At 40.3% G+C, this 13,589-nt stretch overlaps 1 protein-coding gene across 1 annotated transcript in view; it reads left to right on the top strand.

Annotated features, from left to right (window-relative positions):
- Window positions 1-13,589, top strand: part of syne1b (spectrin repeat containing, nuclear envelope 1b) — an 82,010-nt gene that overhangs the window by 16,465 nt on the left and 51,956 nt on the right. The window contains exons 12-39 of the mRNA XM_041954159.1: window positions 154-318; window positions 417-529; window positions 725-893; window positions 993-1,089; window positions 1,211-1,231; window positions 1,573-1,775; window positions 1,944-2,108; window positions 2,220-2,372; window positions 2,478-2,621; window positions 3,366-3,533; window positions 3,701-3,859; window positions 3,945-4,109; window positions 4,417-4,551; window positions 5,354-5,512; window positions 5,847-6,055; window positions 6,788-6,896; window positions 7,087-7,251; window positions 7,448-7,615; window positions 7,752-7,928; window positions 9,539-9,679; window positions 9,764-9,924; window positions 10,235-10,385; window positions 11,661-11,888; window positions 11,992-12,090; window positions 12,213-12,400; window positions 12,589-12,712; window positions 12,993-13,159; window positions 13,339-13,492. Of these exons, the coding sequence (XP_041810093.1) occupies window positions 154-318; window positions 417-529; window positions 725-893; window positions 993-1,089; window positions 1,211-1,231; window positions 1,573-1,775; window positions 1,944-2,108; window positions 2,220-2,372; window positions 2,478-2,621; window positions 3,366-3,533; window positions 3,701-3,859; window positions 3,945-4,109; window positions 4,417-4,551; window positions 5,354-5,512; window positions 5,847-6,055; window positions 6,788-6,896; window positions 7,087-7,251; window positions 7,448-7,615; window positions 7,752-7,928; window positions 9,539-9,679; window positions 9,764-9,924; window positions 10,235-10,385; window positions 11,661-11,888; window positions 11,992-12,090; window positions 12,213-12,400; window positions 12,589-12,712; window positions 12,993-13,159; window positions 13,339-13,492 (4,257 nt within the window). The remainder of the gene's footprint in view (window positions 1-153; window positions 319-416; window positions 530-724; window positions 894-992; window positions 1,090-1,210; window positions 1,232-1,572; window positions 1,776-1,943; window positions 2,109-2,219; window positions 2,373-2,477; window positions 2,622-3,365; window positions 3,534-3,700; window positions 3,860-3,944; window positions 4,110-4,416; window positions 4,552-5,353; window positions 5,513-5,846; window positions 6,056-6,787; window positions 6,897-7,086; window positions 7,252-7,447; window positions 7,616-7,751; window positions 7,929-9,538; window positions 9,680-9,763; window positions 9,925-10,234; window positions 10,386-11,660; window positions 11,889-11,991; window positions 12,091-12,212; window positions 12,401-12,588; window positions 12,713-12,992; window positions 13,160-13,338; window positions 13,493-13,589) is intronic.

The following is a 13,589-nucleotide window of genomic DNA, read 5'->3' as shown; positions in this document are numbered from 1 at the left end:
CTCTGGTCATCCTCAGCTTGTCTAGACTGGCATAAAACTCTTTTGTAGTGTGAATGCTTGTGAACATGTTGAAATGTTGTGATCAGCATAGCCTCCTCTATGGTGGGATCTTGCTTTGGTGGAGTGGGTTTTTTTAATGGATGTCAATTGCAGCTGCTGGACTGGCATATCCATCTGGACAAGTCCCTGCCTGGTCCTCTGGGAGTGATTGGAGCCTGGCTTCACAGGGCAGAGATGGCTCTGAGAGAGGACATTCCCATCCAACATGCTCATGAAGAGACAGCCAATGTTCTGCACAGAAAACTAGAGCAGCATAAGGTAACACAGCAGACCTCTAAGTTTAAGTGCCATAGTGTTTTATGCATGTACTGTACACAGGAAGGCCATTGTGGATTATTTGTGATTACATTTTGCAGGAGGTATTAAAAAACTTGGAATCGCACAGGCAAACCTTTCACCAGATCCACAGGGACAGATCAGTGAATGGGGTTCCCGTCCCACCTGAGCAGCTCCAAGATATGGCTGAACGGTAAGACCTGTCTCGTGAGGTAATGTTATGTACAGTTTCGTGTAAAAATAATATTTAGCTGAATATCCACATCAACTTGATGTTCACCAGGCCTGTTTGTAATTAACTGAAATATTTTCTGTGCTTCCTCCTCTGTGCCTCTTATAAAATCAAAGCAAAATATAAACAATTATTGAACATCTCTTTCATTTGCAGGTTCAATTTTGTGTCTACATCATCACACGCTCACTTGATTAAACTGGAATTCTGGGAAATGAAGTATCGACTGATGGCATTTCTTATGTTGGCGGAGTCGAAGCTCAAGTCCTGGATCATTAAATATGGCAGACGGGACTCTGTTGAACTCCTGTTGCAAACCTATCTTGTAAGTGGAAATTATTGGTGTTGTAGTTGCAGTATTTGAATGCCACTGTGTCTATCAAAGTATTTAACCTGTATTGTCATGTTTGTCTTTCCATTCCAGACTTTTGTTGAAGGCCACAGGTTTTTTGAACAGTATGAGATAATCTTCACAGCCCTCAAGCAATCTGCAGAAGTTTATGTAAAGTCTGACAGTTCAAGTAAGACTCTTTTCTGTTTTATCACCACTTTGTTTGTTATTTATATATATATTACATATATATAAATATAAATGTGTATGGGCTCATGGTAAACAGTTTTACTATTGATTTCATGTTACAGGGTCTAAGACCTGTAACAAAGGTAAGTCCAAAAACAGTCTGACAATCTTTAAAACCTTAATTTTGCCTGTCTCATGAGCTGTTTGTTTCTGTAAATGTGGGGCTGCACTTTTCTTTTCTAACATACTTTTAACCAGTAAGCCTGAAAAAAAATCATGATATTGCATTATGCATGACAAAGTAATAACAGTTGCATTAGTTGGAATGCTGTTTTAGCACAATCCTTCTGACCTAACATACTGCTGCATCAACCAAATGGCCAAATAATCAGTAGACATAATCAAATGCCATTTTTTACACCTGTGCAATTGATACTCATCTTGGCTTGAACTAAACTGAACTAATTCCATATTTTACTTCCAGTTGATGAGGCAGAGGGGATAAGTAAATTCCTCAGTGATGCCACAGCTCAGTGGAAGAACCTGGCTTTGGAGGTGCGGAGCGTTCGCAGCATGCTGGAGGAGGTGATCTCTAACTGGGAGAAGTACAGCAGCACAGTGGCAGCTCTGCAGGCCTGGCTAGAGGATGCTGAGCAGATGCTCAATCAGTCAGAGAATGCCAAACGTGTAAGTACACTTACAGATAATAGTGATGATTGATAGTATTATTATATCTTATATTTCTGCTCCTTAACTGTAATGTAAAATGTTCACAAAGCATTTAAGACTGTGATTGGCTGGAGGGTGTGTGTCTACTGTAATAAACATTAATGGTTTTGTTTTCCTCTCTTCTAGGATTTCTTCAGAAACCTCTCTCACTGGATGCAGCAGCACATGGACATGAACGATGCTGGGAACTTCCTTATTGAGACCTGTGATGAAACAGTCTCACGAGATCTGAAGCAGCAGCTTCTCCTTCTCAATGGCAGATGGAGGGAGCTGTTTGTCAAAGTCAAACATGTAAATAAAATGCAATGAAAAAATTATACAATTATATCTTCTGTCTCATCAGTTAAAGTTTAAAAATGAAAAAAAATATACATTTACTGTCTTCCTCTGTTTGATTGGCAGTATGCAAGAGCAGACGAAGTAGATAAACTGAGGCAAGACTACCAAGATGGGATTAATACCTTGAAAATGTTCATGGATGCAACCAATGAGAAGATGAATGCTCCTGTCCAAGTATCTTTCCTGAATGTCAGAGCCTTTGTCCAAGATGTTGAGGTAAATAGCAGATATGCTCATCTTTTTCTTCGTTTTAGACCGATTTTTCAAGATCTTTTTCCTTTTCGAAAAAGTCACTGTGCCGTATTTCCCAACTTACTGTAGGAAATCAAGCACAAAGTGCCAGCCATGGAAGCCGCCTGTAAGGCAGCAAGCCGTACTGCTCAGCTGTTGACCAAAGACACTCCACAGGAAGAAGTTTCACAGATGATGGCTGTGATGGCCTCAATCAAAGAGCAGCTGAGCAAGGTCTGTGCATGTCATTATATAATATGTCATCCACTCTTCTTTCTCTTTTTATGAGTGTGTCTGTCTATATATGTGTGTGTTGATTATAGTTAAACTGCTGTGTTTTTCAAAGCAAGTGATGCTAGTTTGTACTGAAGGTCCTAATAACTTTTGCCAGCAATTATGATTTCATCCTGATGTCATGAGAAATCAATACTTATGTATCCAAAGATTTTGGACTTTTTTTTTCATGTATGCAGCATACTAGAAGATATGGACTAAACTAGGGTGGTTTTTTACATAAAAGTAGATAGATAGATAGATAGATAGATAGATAGATAGATACTTTATTAATCTCCAAAGAGAAATTTACAAAAGTAAGCAAAAATAGATAATCTAAGCTAAGTTTACCTGATGCACCATCTGACTAACAGTTGTCGTGTGAGTGTGTGGTGGTATGCACCCATCAGAGTCCATCTTTGACAGCAAACTCTTGAGGCGGCACATCTTCTAAAAAGATGCATCAGGACATTGTTTTCTAGTCGCAATCTAGATGCTCTCTAGAAGTTGATATTTTGTTAATTTAATGAATACTGCTATATTTACAACATAAATACAATGAAAGTAATTAGCAACACACAGTGCTGTGATCTATAATGAAAAAGAAAAAAAAGACAGACAAATCTTCCCTGAAAAAAATGTTCACTTTTCGATGTTGTTGATTTAAGAACATATCATCAGCATGCTTTCCTCCAATCACTGTAGGTAAGGGAGAGATGTTTGCCTTTGCTGAGGGAGTCTCAGTCTCTATTACCTCCACTGGAAGAAATGGAGAAGAACATCACAGGCTTCTACCAGGCTCTGGAGAAGGCCAGCCATATCACCAGCACCACCGACTCTGAGGGACCGGTAGACTTTAAACAGAAATGCCAGGTAACGACAGTTTAATTGAATGACTTTCTGTATATGTAGAGAAAGAAATTACTTATAATACCCAATGTCATTTGTCCTCTATTGGAGAACCGTGTTTTAGACTGAAAAGCATAACCTCAAGATATGAATAAATGGCTAACACCCTGCCTTGTCACCGAATACTGCAGGAGCTGGTGACCTTCACACATAGTTGTAAGAAGTGTTTGACAGTGATAGAGAGAAACCACCAGACCATCCAGAAAATAATGAACAGCAGTAAAACCCTCCAGCACATGGACATGAGCCTTCTGCAGAAAAGAGTAGCAGACTTGCAGGCGTCCTCGCAGGTAAAGTGAACCTCAAGGACTATTTCATTTTTCTCAGCTTTTCGAAGTGCTTCAACATTTAAAGAATACTTGTTTGTGTGTTTAGGCCATGATTAAGGAATCTACAGAATGGCGGAAGCATGTGGAGGCCAACAGCAGCCTCATGAAGAGGTTTGATGAGTCACGGGTGGAGCTGGAGAAGGTTCTTAAAATGGCACAGACCTGTCTGACAGAGAGAGGCAACCCAGAGGAGCTGCTCAAGAAGCACACAGTAAGAAAAAAGGGCTTATGCAAGATTCAGGACAGTACAGTTTAACCGTCATGGTTACGTCACAGTTTGTGTATTGTCTGAGTACGCTTAAATTTTGCTGATGGTGCACCCAAAACATCCTCATTTTTAGGTTGATGATTTCAAATATAGCTGTGAATAGAGTTTATCTTGCATGCATGAAACATTGCAACAGAAAAAATGCGATAATAGATGTAACTGGAACAGTGAATAAGAATGACGCATGTAAATACAACATGACCTATCCTGTACAAAGTGTGAGACATGATGAGGTCTTGATTTTTTATAGGATTTCTTTGGTCAGCTGGATCAGCGGGTTCTAAATACATTCCTCAAGGCTTGTGATGAGCTCACGGACATTTTGCCAGAGCAGGAGCAGCAGTCGCTACAGGAAACCGTCAGGAAGCTGCACAAACACTGGAAGGTTAGTGCCTTGACTAGTGTAATTTTTCACGTGCAAGAACACAGCTCCAGGTAAAATTATATATATATGTTGTACAAATGTATGTTTTGTTGACGAGATTAATGGTTATTATTTAATAATTAGCGTAGCTTTCGTTTTACACATGTAGTTTGATCTCCTGCAGAACGGGAGGCAAGTACTATACTAATATGTGATTTGTATTTAGTTGTCATATAACAATATATTTGTAATTGGATATTGTCCTTGCTATGCTTTTAACTCAGTCCCGACCTCTTACAGAGCTTCTTTAGCTATGGCATACTGTTTAATCTGTTTGTATTGCAGCCTCGCATTTATGACTTTAAACTGTGGTAGGCATTTTATTTTTGGTGTCACTGGACACAAATTCCAGAATAACATTTCAGCATTTTATACTTCAAATGATCTGAGAGACTCTTGACTTCTGCACCACCTCCCTACTCTGTTTTCAGGCTTTAGAAAATCTAGCCCGTGATGGGAGACTTTGTCCAATCACAGGTCATTGCAGATAACTGTTGAGTCTCATTCTCAAGTCGTCAAATACCCACACTTTGGGTCAAAGCTTAGCAGCCGACTATATTTCTTCTGAATCGTACTGAAATGCACATTTAAGTTGTAAACTTATAGTAATTAGTATTAGTGATTTCTAAAAATGTATATTGGCAGTCTCTTTTTTTTTCTTTACTAATACAACTAAACAAGAATTTGCATGGCACCTTTAAACATCTGCACGGATTGCTCTGAATCTGTTTGTACAACATATACAATATTTCTCATTTCGCAGGATATTCAGACAGATGCCCCCTTTCACCTCCTGAATCTTAAAGTGGAGGTAGAGAGGAGCAAGCTGATGGTGTTGCTGCAGGAGTGCCAGGCAGAAGTGACCAGGGAGAACCGACACCTGGCTAGCATGGGGAGCGAGAGACTCATCAAGGAGCACAGGGTGAGCACAAAGTGGCTGGCCAGCTGGCTGAGATTCATGTATTGATTAACACAGTGTAATAATTCAGTGCAGATTCACTGCTGTGTAGTGGCGTGAGAAGATTTTGATTAACTTGATCCAACAGAAGTGAGGCTCTTCTAGTATTGAGCCAATACCATCCTTAGTCAGCAGTGTTTTGTTGGCATTCACATACATATACATGTTAAATTTTTCTGTAGTGTTTGTAAGGCACTAGCACACTTGCTTCAAGATTAACAGGAGTAAAATCTATGCTCCCCTTTGTTCATGGTGTTCCCTTCTAACACAATTAAATTATCGCGTTTTTTTCCTTTAGGCCTTCTTTAGAGAAAAGGGTCCGCAGTCCATCTGTGAGAAAAGGCTGCAGCTGATGGAAGAACTTTGTCAAAAGCTCCCTGAGGGTGACCCTGTCCACCAGACCCTGGAATCAGCAAGAAAGGACTTCTCTGAGGTCCAAGAGGAAATCGAGAATACCCATCAGAAGCTAATGCAGCACCCAGATAAATGGAAGGAGTACAATGCAAGGTGCAGTCACTACTGATTTTGGTGAAGTCCTCTTTTAATGCACTCAAGGGGTTGCAGTGGTTACATTGTACATACATGCTGCATAAGGACTGAGTTGAAGTCCAGCATAGGCTTTAACCCTTTGAATACTGTAGCACTGTTGCAACAATAGAAGTGATTGTGTTGCTCATGACCTAGGCAGTGTCCTGCATTTGTCACATACCCAAAGTAATCCTGTTTAAATTCTTTCATTCCTTTGAGATAAGGAGAGACAGAGTTAGCGTGACAACAAGGTTAGCGATGCACATGGTTCTGATTCTTTCTTCTGCTCCATGTTGTCGTCATTGTCATCACAGACTGCAGATAAAGTAAACACAGGCAACACAAAGGAGTCTGTTCACACTTTTTGTGGTCACCACATAATGTAATCTTGGAGAGGGGAACATTAGCAACAGCAAACCCTTGTAGCTCCTTAGTATTTGAATGTAGGTACTGCAGATGTCAGTAGAAAAAAAATGATATTTTTAAACACTAATATGATTTTGTAATTATTTTATTAGTATGTGTAATCATGTGAAAAAGTTGGAAATTCCCCACATTGTCAATAATTGTTAATTTGAGATATGGCATATCGCACTAAAACAGTGGGCCTCTAATAAAAACAGCGCTGACTGTGGAGGAAGGCAATATTTTCTTTCACAAGCCATTCTGCTTGAATTTGAAGTGAAGTTTTCCCCTTGCTGTGTGAAACAGGTACGCTGAACTGTCCTGCTGGCTTATATCTAAGGAAAGCCAACTGAGGCTGCTGAGAAACAGAGCCAGTGACCCCAGAAAGTATGGCCAGGTGAAGGCTACCATCACGGTGAGTCAGTCCATATAACCCACAGCCCAGCTTTCCACTGACAGTCTTCTCCTCGCCTCTACTATGATGTGTCACTTGTGATGTGCTACTGACTTGTCAGTGTCAATGCTGAGCAGAAAAGAGTGTAAAAATACTTCACGTCTGGCGACTCTTATGACCACATGGGCTGTATCTCTTTTGTTGTGTGCAGGAGCTGAGGAATGATGCAGAGCTACAGGAGGGGAATCTTGGCTGGCTGAAAGCCCGTATGGCTGTACTTATTGATATTGCCGCTGACAGCGATGCCCAGAGGCAAGGAAGTGCACTGAGCAAGCTCTCCACTGATTTTAAGGGTCTTCTTGCTTCTCTCGTAGAGGTAGGTGCATCCTATCCATTCTGGGAATCTATTAAGCATTTTAACCTTATTCAAGGCACATACAGATAAAAAACTATTACAATAATCTATACTCAAATGGAGCAGGTCATTGCTCATTTTAGGGCATCATCATTAGATTAACATCAATTTGTCATGTTTTGTTCTCACACTGTATATTCTCTGTTATATCTTCCAGGCTGAGAAGATGGTGCTGGCTATTGGGGATTGTGTGCAGTTCAGGGAAGAGGTACAAACTACTTTGGATGATCTCATACAGGGGCAGAAAGAGGCTCAGGCTGAGGTCACCAAAGTACTGGACTGTCCAACTGTTAGAGAAGCCCAGCAACTACTTCTCATTCACCAGGTGCTGTCAGACATTCATAAATAGATTATATAATTGGGTTGACTTTTTTATTTTGATTATTTTGAAGGCGGAGTTGACTTATAGGTTTAACTGTACATTCATTTCAATTGATTGACACTTTTAATGTGTCTCATAGCAACTGTCAAAACGCCTAAAGCTGAAGAGGAAGGATGTCCAGCAGCTGATCACCAGAGGCCAGCAGCTCCAGGCTGAGGAGGGTTTGGGAGAGACCCTGCAGCAGGACCTGCAGAGTTTAGAGAACACACTCAGCAAAATGGAGCAGAATATGGATTCGCAGGAGCAAAGTCTTGAGGTGAGCAATGTTACTCGGGCAGTGAGTTGGGAAGCTTTTGGGACACCGTTAGTGAATAACATGTCACAGTGGATTAAAACAACACGGTTGCATTGGATAAGAACCAGCAACGACAAATATAGAATGAAGGATGATTTTGCTATAGTCATAGGCTGTTCATGACATTTTATAGTTTTGCTATAAAATGTCATGAACAGAAAGGGTTTTGCCCTAGAAATTTATTAATATTGATGAAAAGCTGAGATGTTGGCTAACTTTTTGTTTTCACTTTCATTTCACTTTTCCTAACTTCCAAAAACTCAGACGGTCATGTCTTTTTTACAATGTGCTTCGAGAATTAATTACTGTGAAGTGAACATACCATGTGATCAGTCAATCACTGTCAGCCTCTGAGCTGAATCCTGACACATCTCGTCTCGTGATCAATTTAGTCATTGAATAGCAACATTTAGAATTTCCTCATTCTCTAAATACAACAATATAAAATATAGTGCCTCTGCTCTTGTCTTCTGAAGGGTAAAGTTGACTTTCACCAAAACACTGTTTATTTCACATCTGCTATAATTGTCATATGTGCTTGTATGTGTCTCTTCTGCAACAGGTTTTACCAGGCTTCCTTTCATTTATGCTGTATCCTTGTTGTATGTGTTTCTTATAGTGTATAACCTCAACCTGCCCAGGGACTGTAATTGAAAATTTCAATTTGACTAGCTCAGACACATTTACATCATATTGATGTTAGTTAATGTGTGTTGTCCCTTGCTATTAAATAATGAAGTCAAGTAAGTAAAGGACATTGTTTTGAAGTGAAAAGAGCTTGGCCATAAGAAGGAGGAGAGGGACTCCTGTTAATGCAGTAAACTTTGGAGATGCAGCATTTGTGGAAAATTGTCCTGAATGGAGGGTAGACAGGTCTGATTGATGTTTCTGCTAGAAGTACTTGCCCTCTGAGGCTTTACAGTTCCCTTAGAAGATAGTGGTGCAGTGAGTCAGTCATCACACCCTTGATGGTGCTTTCATATAATGTAGACAGGATGGAGGTAGGGGCTGTTAAATGGAAACTTGTTGGGCTGTGCTGTGTTAGTATGCACTATGGATTCATGTAAAAAAAAAGAAAAGAAAAAAAGATTCTCGGTAAGGTGCGCACCCTTAAACCTGATGCTCCAGGCTCTGCGGCAGAACCACTGCTGCAGCACCACTGGGGCGAGGCGCTTGCAGAATATAAGCTGTACTACCGCTGTCAGTGTGCTGACTCATCACCCCTGCTGAAAAAGCCAAACACACTGCATACTTAATGAGGTGGTTTGAGCTGGATTGATGCATCATCTATCATATGTCAATGTGTTCTTTTGATAGTAGTCTTGATCTGGGATAACTGCCATTAGAAAATGATTTTCTTCCTGCTGTAACTTCTATAATACATTGAAGTGACATTGATAGTCAGAGGGTTCAGTATAGGCAATATCCAGGTTTGCTGCCAAACAGCATTGCATTTGAGAAACATAGATCATTATTAGTCTCTTCTATCCCTTTTGGATGTGCAGTGTGTGTGTTTTATAGTTAAAGTGTCATATGAATAATCTTGATTTGATATCACTGATCACCCCCAGGTCACACTGGCAGCTTGGCAGGAGTTTGACAGCCAGCAGGAGGCAGTGCACGAGTTTGTTAACAAGGCACGGTCAACAATGGAGCGAGATCTGAACTTCAGCAGCCCAGAGAGCCTGGCTGTTGAGCTTGACCAGGCCAGAGTGAGTAGTTAACACATGTTTTTGCAACTGGAAGTATAGCAGCTAAATGGAAAACGTTACCAATATTTTTTATTTTGTAAACAGGTGTTGTTGAAGCAGTGTGAAGCAGAGGCCTCACATATGAACACTTTGCTGAAGAGAGCAACAGAAATCCAGCTTGGCCCAAAGAACAAGACTCTGCTTTTGCAACAAGCTCGTTCCCTCAGTGAGCAGGTGGACAAAGTAGAGGCTGGGCTCAAAAAAGAGTAAGATTTCGATATCAGTGTTATTGCTTTTAATGTTTTAGCTGTCTAAGTGATCTGTCGTGTTTTTAGCCTGATATGATACCGTGCCAGATGAGCAGAGGTTGTCACAAAGAGCAATACATCAAAATTGACATAGTAGCATGTAATTGATAGTAATTACTATATTAAATTAGAAGATTTGTGTGCTAAATTAGACACAATCTCAAGGACTCAGATGAAGTAAACCCAATTATCTAGTACTCTGTATCTTACGCGATTGTCAAGGTTTATTTGCAACTACTACTAAGCCATTTATACCCTGGTTTCACAGTGTCAAGACTCTAGAAGAAATGAAAACTCAGTGGGATCAGTTTGGAGCTGGTTTTGAAACCTTTTCATTGTGGATATCTGACAAGGAAAAGCAGCTGGATGTACTGAAATCTTCTACTTTGCCTCTCGAGCAACAGATCAACGCAGTAAAGGTACAGTATTGTGTGTTATAAATCTACAACCCTCTTACACTATGTCAAACAGTAATCTTAGCCAATCAATATGGCTGTCTTAAGCCATTGGTGTTAGAAAGCAACAATACAGGCCTTCTTTACCACAGCACTGTCTGGTTTGGACACCCACATGAATCCTCTGTCTTCTTCACAAATGGAGAGTAGTAACTGTTCATGAAGTCTGTGCTGAAGCTGTTGCGACATGCTAGTGAGATGCATTTTTGCTCTTAGGATGAGTTGTAATTCTTTAGTAAACCTGTATAAAAGTACTCAGGCATTTTTGATAATTACGTTATTTTCTCTATTCAGTGAAACATACACCAATTATATGTTTTTTATGTATTCTCGAAGTGATTTGCGTTGTAAATGGCCACCATTTTGGGTAACTTCAATAATAGGCACCGACCCACGCACTGTTATTCGCCACCAACCTCAATACCACACTAATCACTGCTCCCCAATGCCCAACAGAAGAGTCAGTGATTATCTCAGTCGCTTGATTTTTATGACTCTGTGACAGCTGTGGCTAGAAGCTTTATGTTCTTGGGTGGTCCGGAATGTCTGTCACTGTGATCTCACATCTGTCCCATTCTCGTGAACGTGATATCTCAGGAACGCCTTCAAAAATGACGCAGATGTCCATTTGGACTCAATGATGAACTGATTTGATTTTGGTAGTCAAAAGTCACTGTGACCTCACAAAACACATTTTTGGCCGTAACTTAAGAATCCAAAATTTCACGTAAGTGTTTCATCAGATAAAATGATAAAGTGATGACATTTTATATCCAAAAGGTCAAAGCTCAGCTTCACTGTGACATCATAATGTTCTGCAAAAACACTTTTCCGGCCAACTCAGGAACAGAAGCAGAGATTGTGACCATATTCACATTTGGTCTGATACTGAATTGGTGACACTAATCTTGGGTGGCCACCTTGACACTGGAGTGATTGTATAGATCTTTTGTGCTGCTGGGTTGAAGATGTATGCATTGATGTTTTAGAGTGGATCCTTGTCTGAGTGAAGACAGTATGTTTCTCACTGGAAATAATTCACTGAGATCATACATGTCAATATAATGATAACCTCCATTTGACAAAAAAAAAAAAAAAAAAAAAACATTTAATACCTTATATTCACTTCCTTCAGAGTCTTCACTATATTATATTAGCCTTTGCAGATGTGGATGCAAACTGCAATTTGACTGGTTGGCAGAGCCATATAACTGCAAGTTTTTATTGTTTTGCATCCAGGTTGTTGGTGCAGAGCTTCAGGAGCGTGCTGAGGTTCCTTCTCAGCTGGAAGCAGATTCCCAGGCACTAGCCCAGTTTGTATCTTCAGGGGAGGCAGCTCGCATCAAGGCCCGTCTGACTCAAATTGGCAGGTACTGGGAGGAGCTCAAGGAGAGTGTACAACACCTTGATGGACAGCTGGAGGAAAGCTCCTCTCATCAACAGAAGTTCAAAATTAGCCTCGAAGAGGTACAATGGCTTATTGATACTTTTGAATTATCGTTACAGTGTACAGAGAGTGTTTAGGGAAGATATGGGCATACAGTTAGTTTTGTTCTTTATTCTCTCCAAGGTGCAAGCATCTCTCAGTGAGCTACACACAAAACTGGAGCATCCTATCAAATCCTGTACCTCCTCATCAGAGACTTACAAAGCTCTTCAAAACCACATGGTATTTTTATCTATTGATAAAAAAAAAATTATACAATGCTACACGACTGTTCTTTTCAGTGCTAGTCTTCCAGATTACAGGTAATGCTGTGTAGGTCACTGTCTTGTGTTCTTGTTCCCCAGGATGTCTACCAGCAGCTGGAAAAGCTGAAGGGAACCTTGCTGTCCCTGGCAGCTGGTGCGCGAAGACTCAGTGAAAAAGAGGAAGCAGGGAAAACTGTGACAGAGCTAAACATCAGCTATGACCAAAACATACAGGAGGCAAAGGACAAACAGACCTCTTTGGAAAACCTGCTTTCCCTTTGGCAAAAGTAGGAGCTATAATTTATAATCTTATTATAAATAAAAGCAATGTTAATGGTTAAATTGGATCACTGGTTTGTCCTGGACAGATAGATACAATAACACATTTCTCCAACTGCAGTAAAGTACAGCCAACAGTTTAAACTGAATAATTTTTACTCTTTGAGAGACCAATGTTTCTACTGATTTGTTTCAGGTATGAGAAACAGCATTCAAACTTTGTTTCCTCCTTGGAGAGGAGTGAATCTGCATCCAAACCAGAGAGTCAGTGTCTGTCAGCTGATAAAACCAAGCTCCGCACTGAGCTACAAGATTTGCAGGTATAATACATACTTGCATACTCTCATAGTTCTCCAAAATACATCTAAAACCAAGCGTTACACCTGAAATATTTTGCAAATAAATAGATGAACGAATAGCTAAAATCAAGTAGTCCTTGGAGGGGATCAGATTTTTGTCCACATTTGTTACGATGTGAACAGACTTTTACCTCCACAATATGATGAATAAATAGTACACACACATATACACATTAATACAATAGTAACTTTAAAAGAGAAAATATATTGAGTTTGTAATAAAAGTGTGTTTTTCTTGCAGGCCTTACACTCCGAGGTCCAGTCCCTTCAGCCTGCTCATGTTGAATTGACATCTTTGGGGACGTCCTTGTGTCCGACCGCGCCAGAAGAGAGAGTGAGGCAGCTGAAAGATGAGCTGGAGACCCTGCAGAGGAGATTGCATGTTCAAAATGAAGTCATTCCTAAAAGGTAAGATCTAATACACATTTTTTTCTGTATTGCAATTTTCTTCATAGGTCACACATACACCTGCTTGTGTCTGAAGAAGTGCATGTAATGAAATACTGAGTAGTACACAGTAGAACTACTAGTCAAAGCATTTCTTGTCTTACTGATTTGCCTCACTATGTTACCATTTTGTCCCCCAGAATCAAAGAGCTTCAGAGCCACCTCTCGCTGGTGGAGCAGTTTGACCAGGCCCTACTCAGATTCTCGCAGTGGAGTGAGACCATGCTCTCAAATCTGCACTCAGCTTCTGAAATCAACACCAGCAACCTGCAGTCTGCCACCATACAAGTAAAGGTAAGAACCACACAGAGTCATTGTTCATCTGCATGCAGGATGCTGCTCCTTCCACCGCCACTTAGTCAGTTGACACATGAATAGCGGTGGGCTTCGG

Source organism: Chelmon rostratus, chromosome 15 (assembly GCF_017976325.1).
Source record: "Chelmon rostratus isolate fCheRos1 chromosome 15, fCheRos1.pri, whole genome shotgun sequence".
Taxonomy (NCBI): Eukaryota; Metazoa; Chordata; class Actinopteri; order Chaetodontiformes; family Chaetodontidae; genus Chelmon; species Chelmon rostratus.
This window is presented reverse-complemented; position numbering and strand designations above follow the sequence as displayed.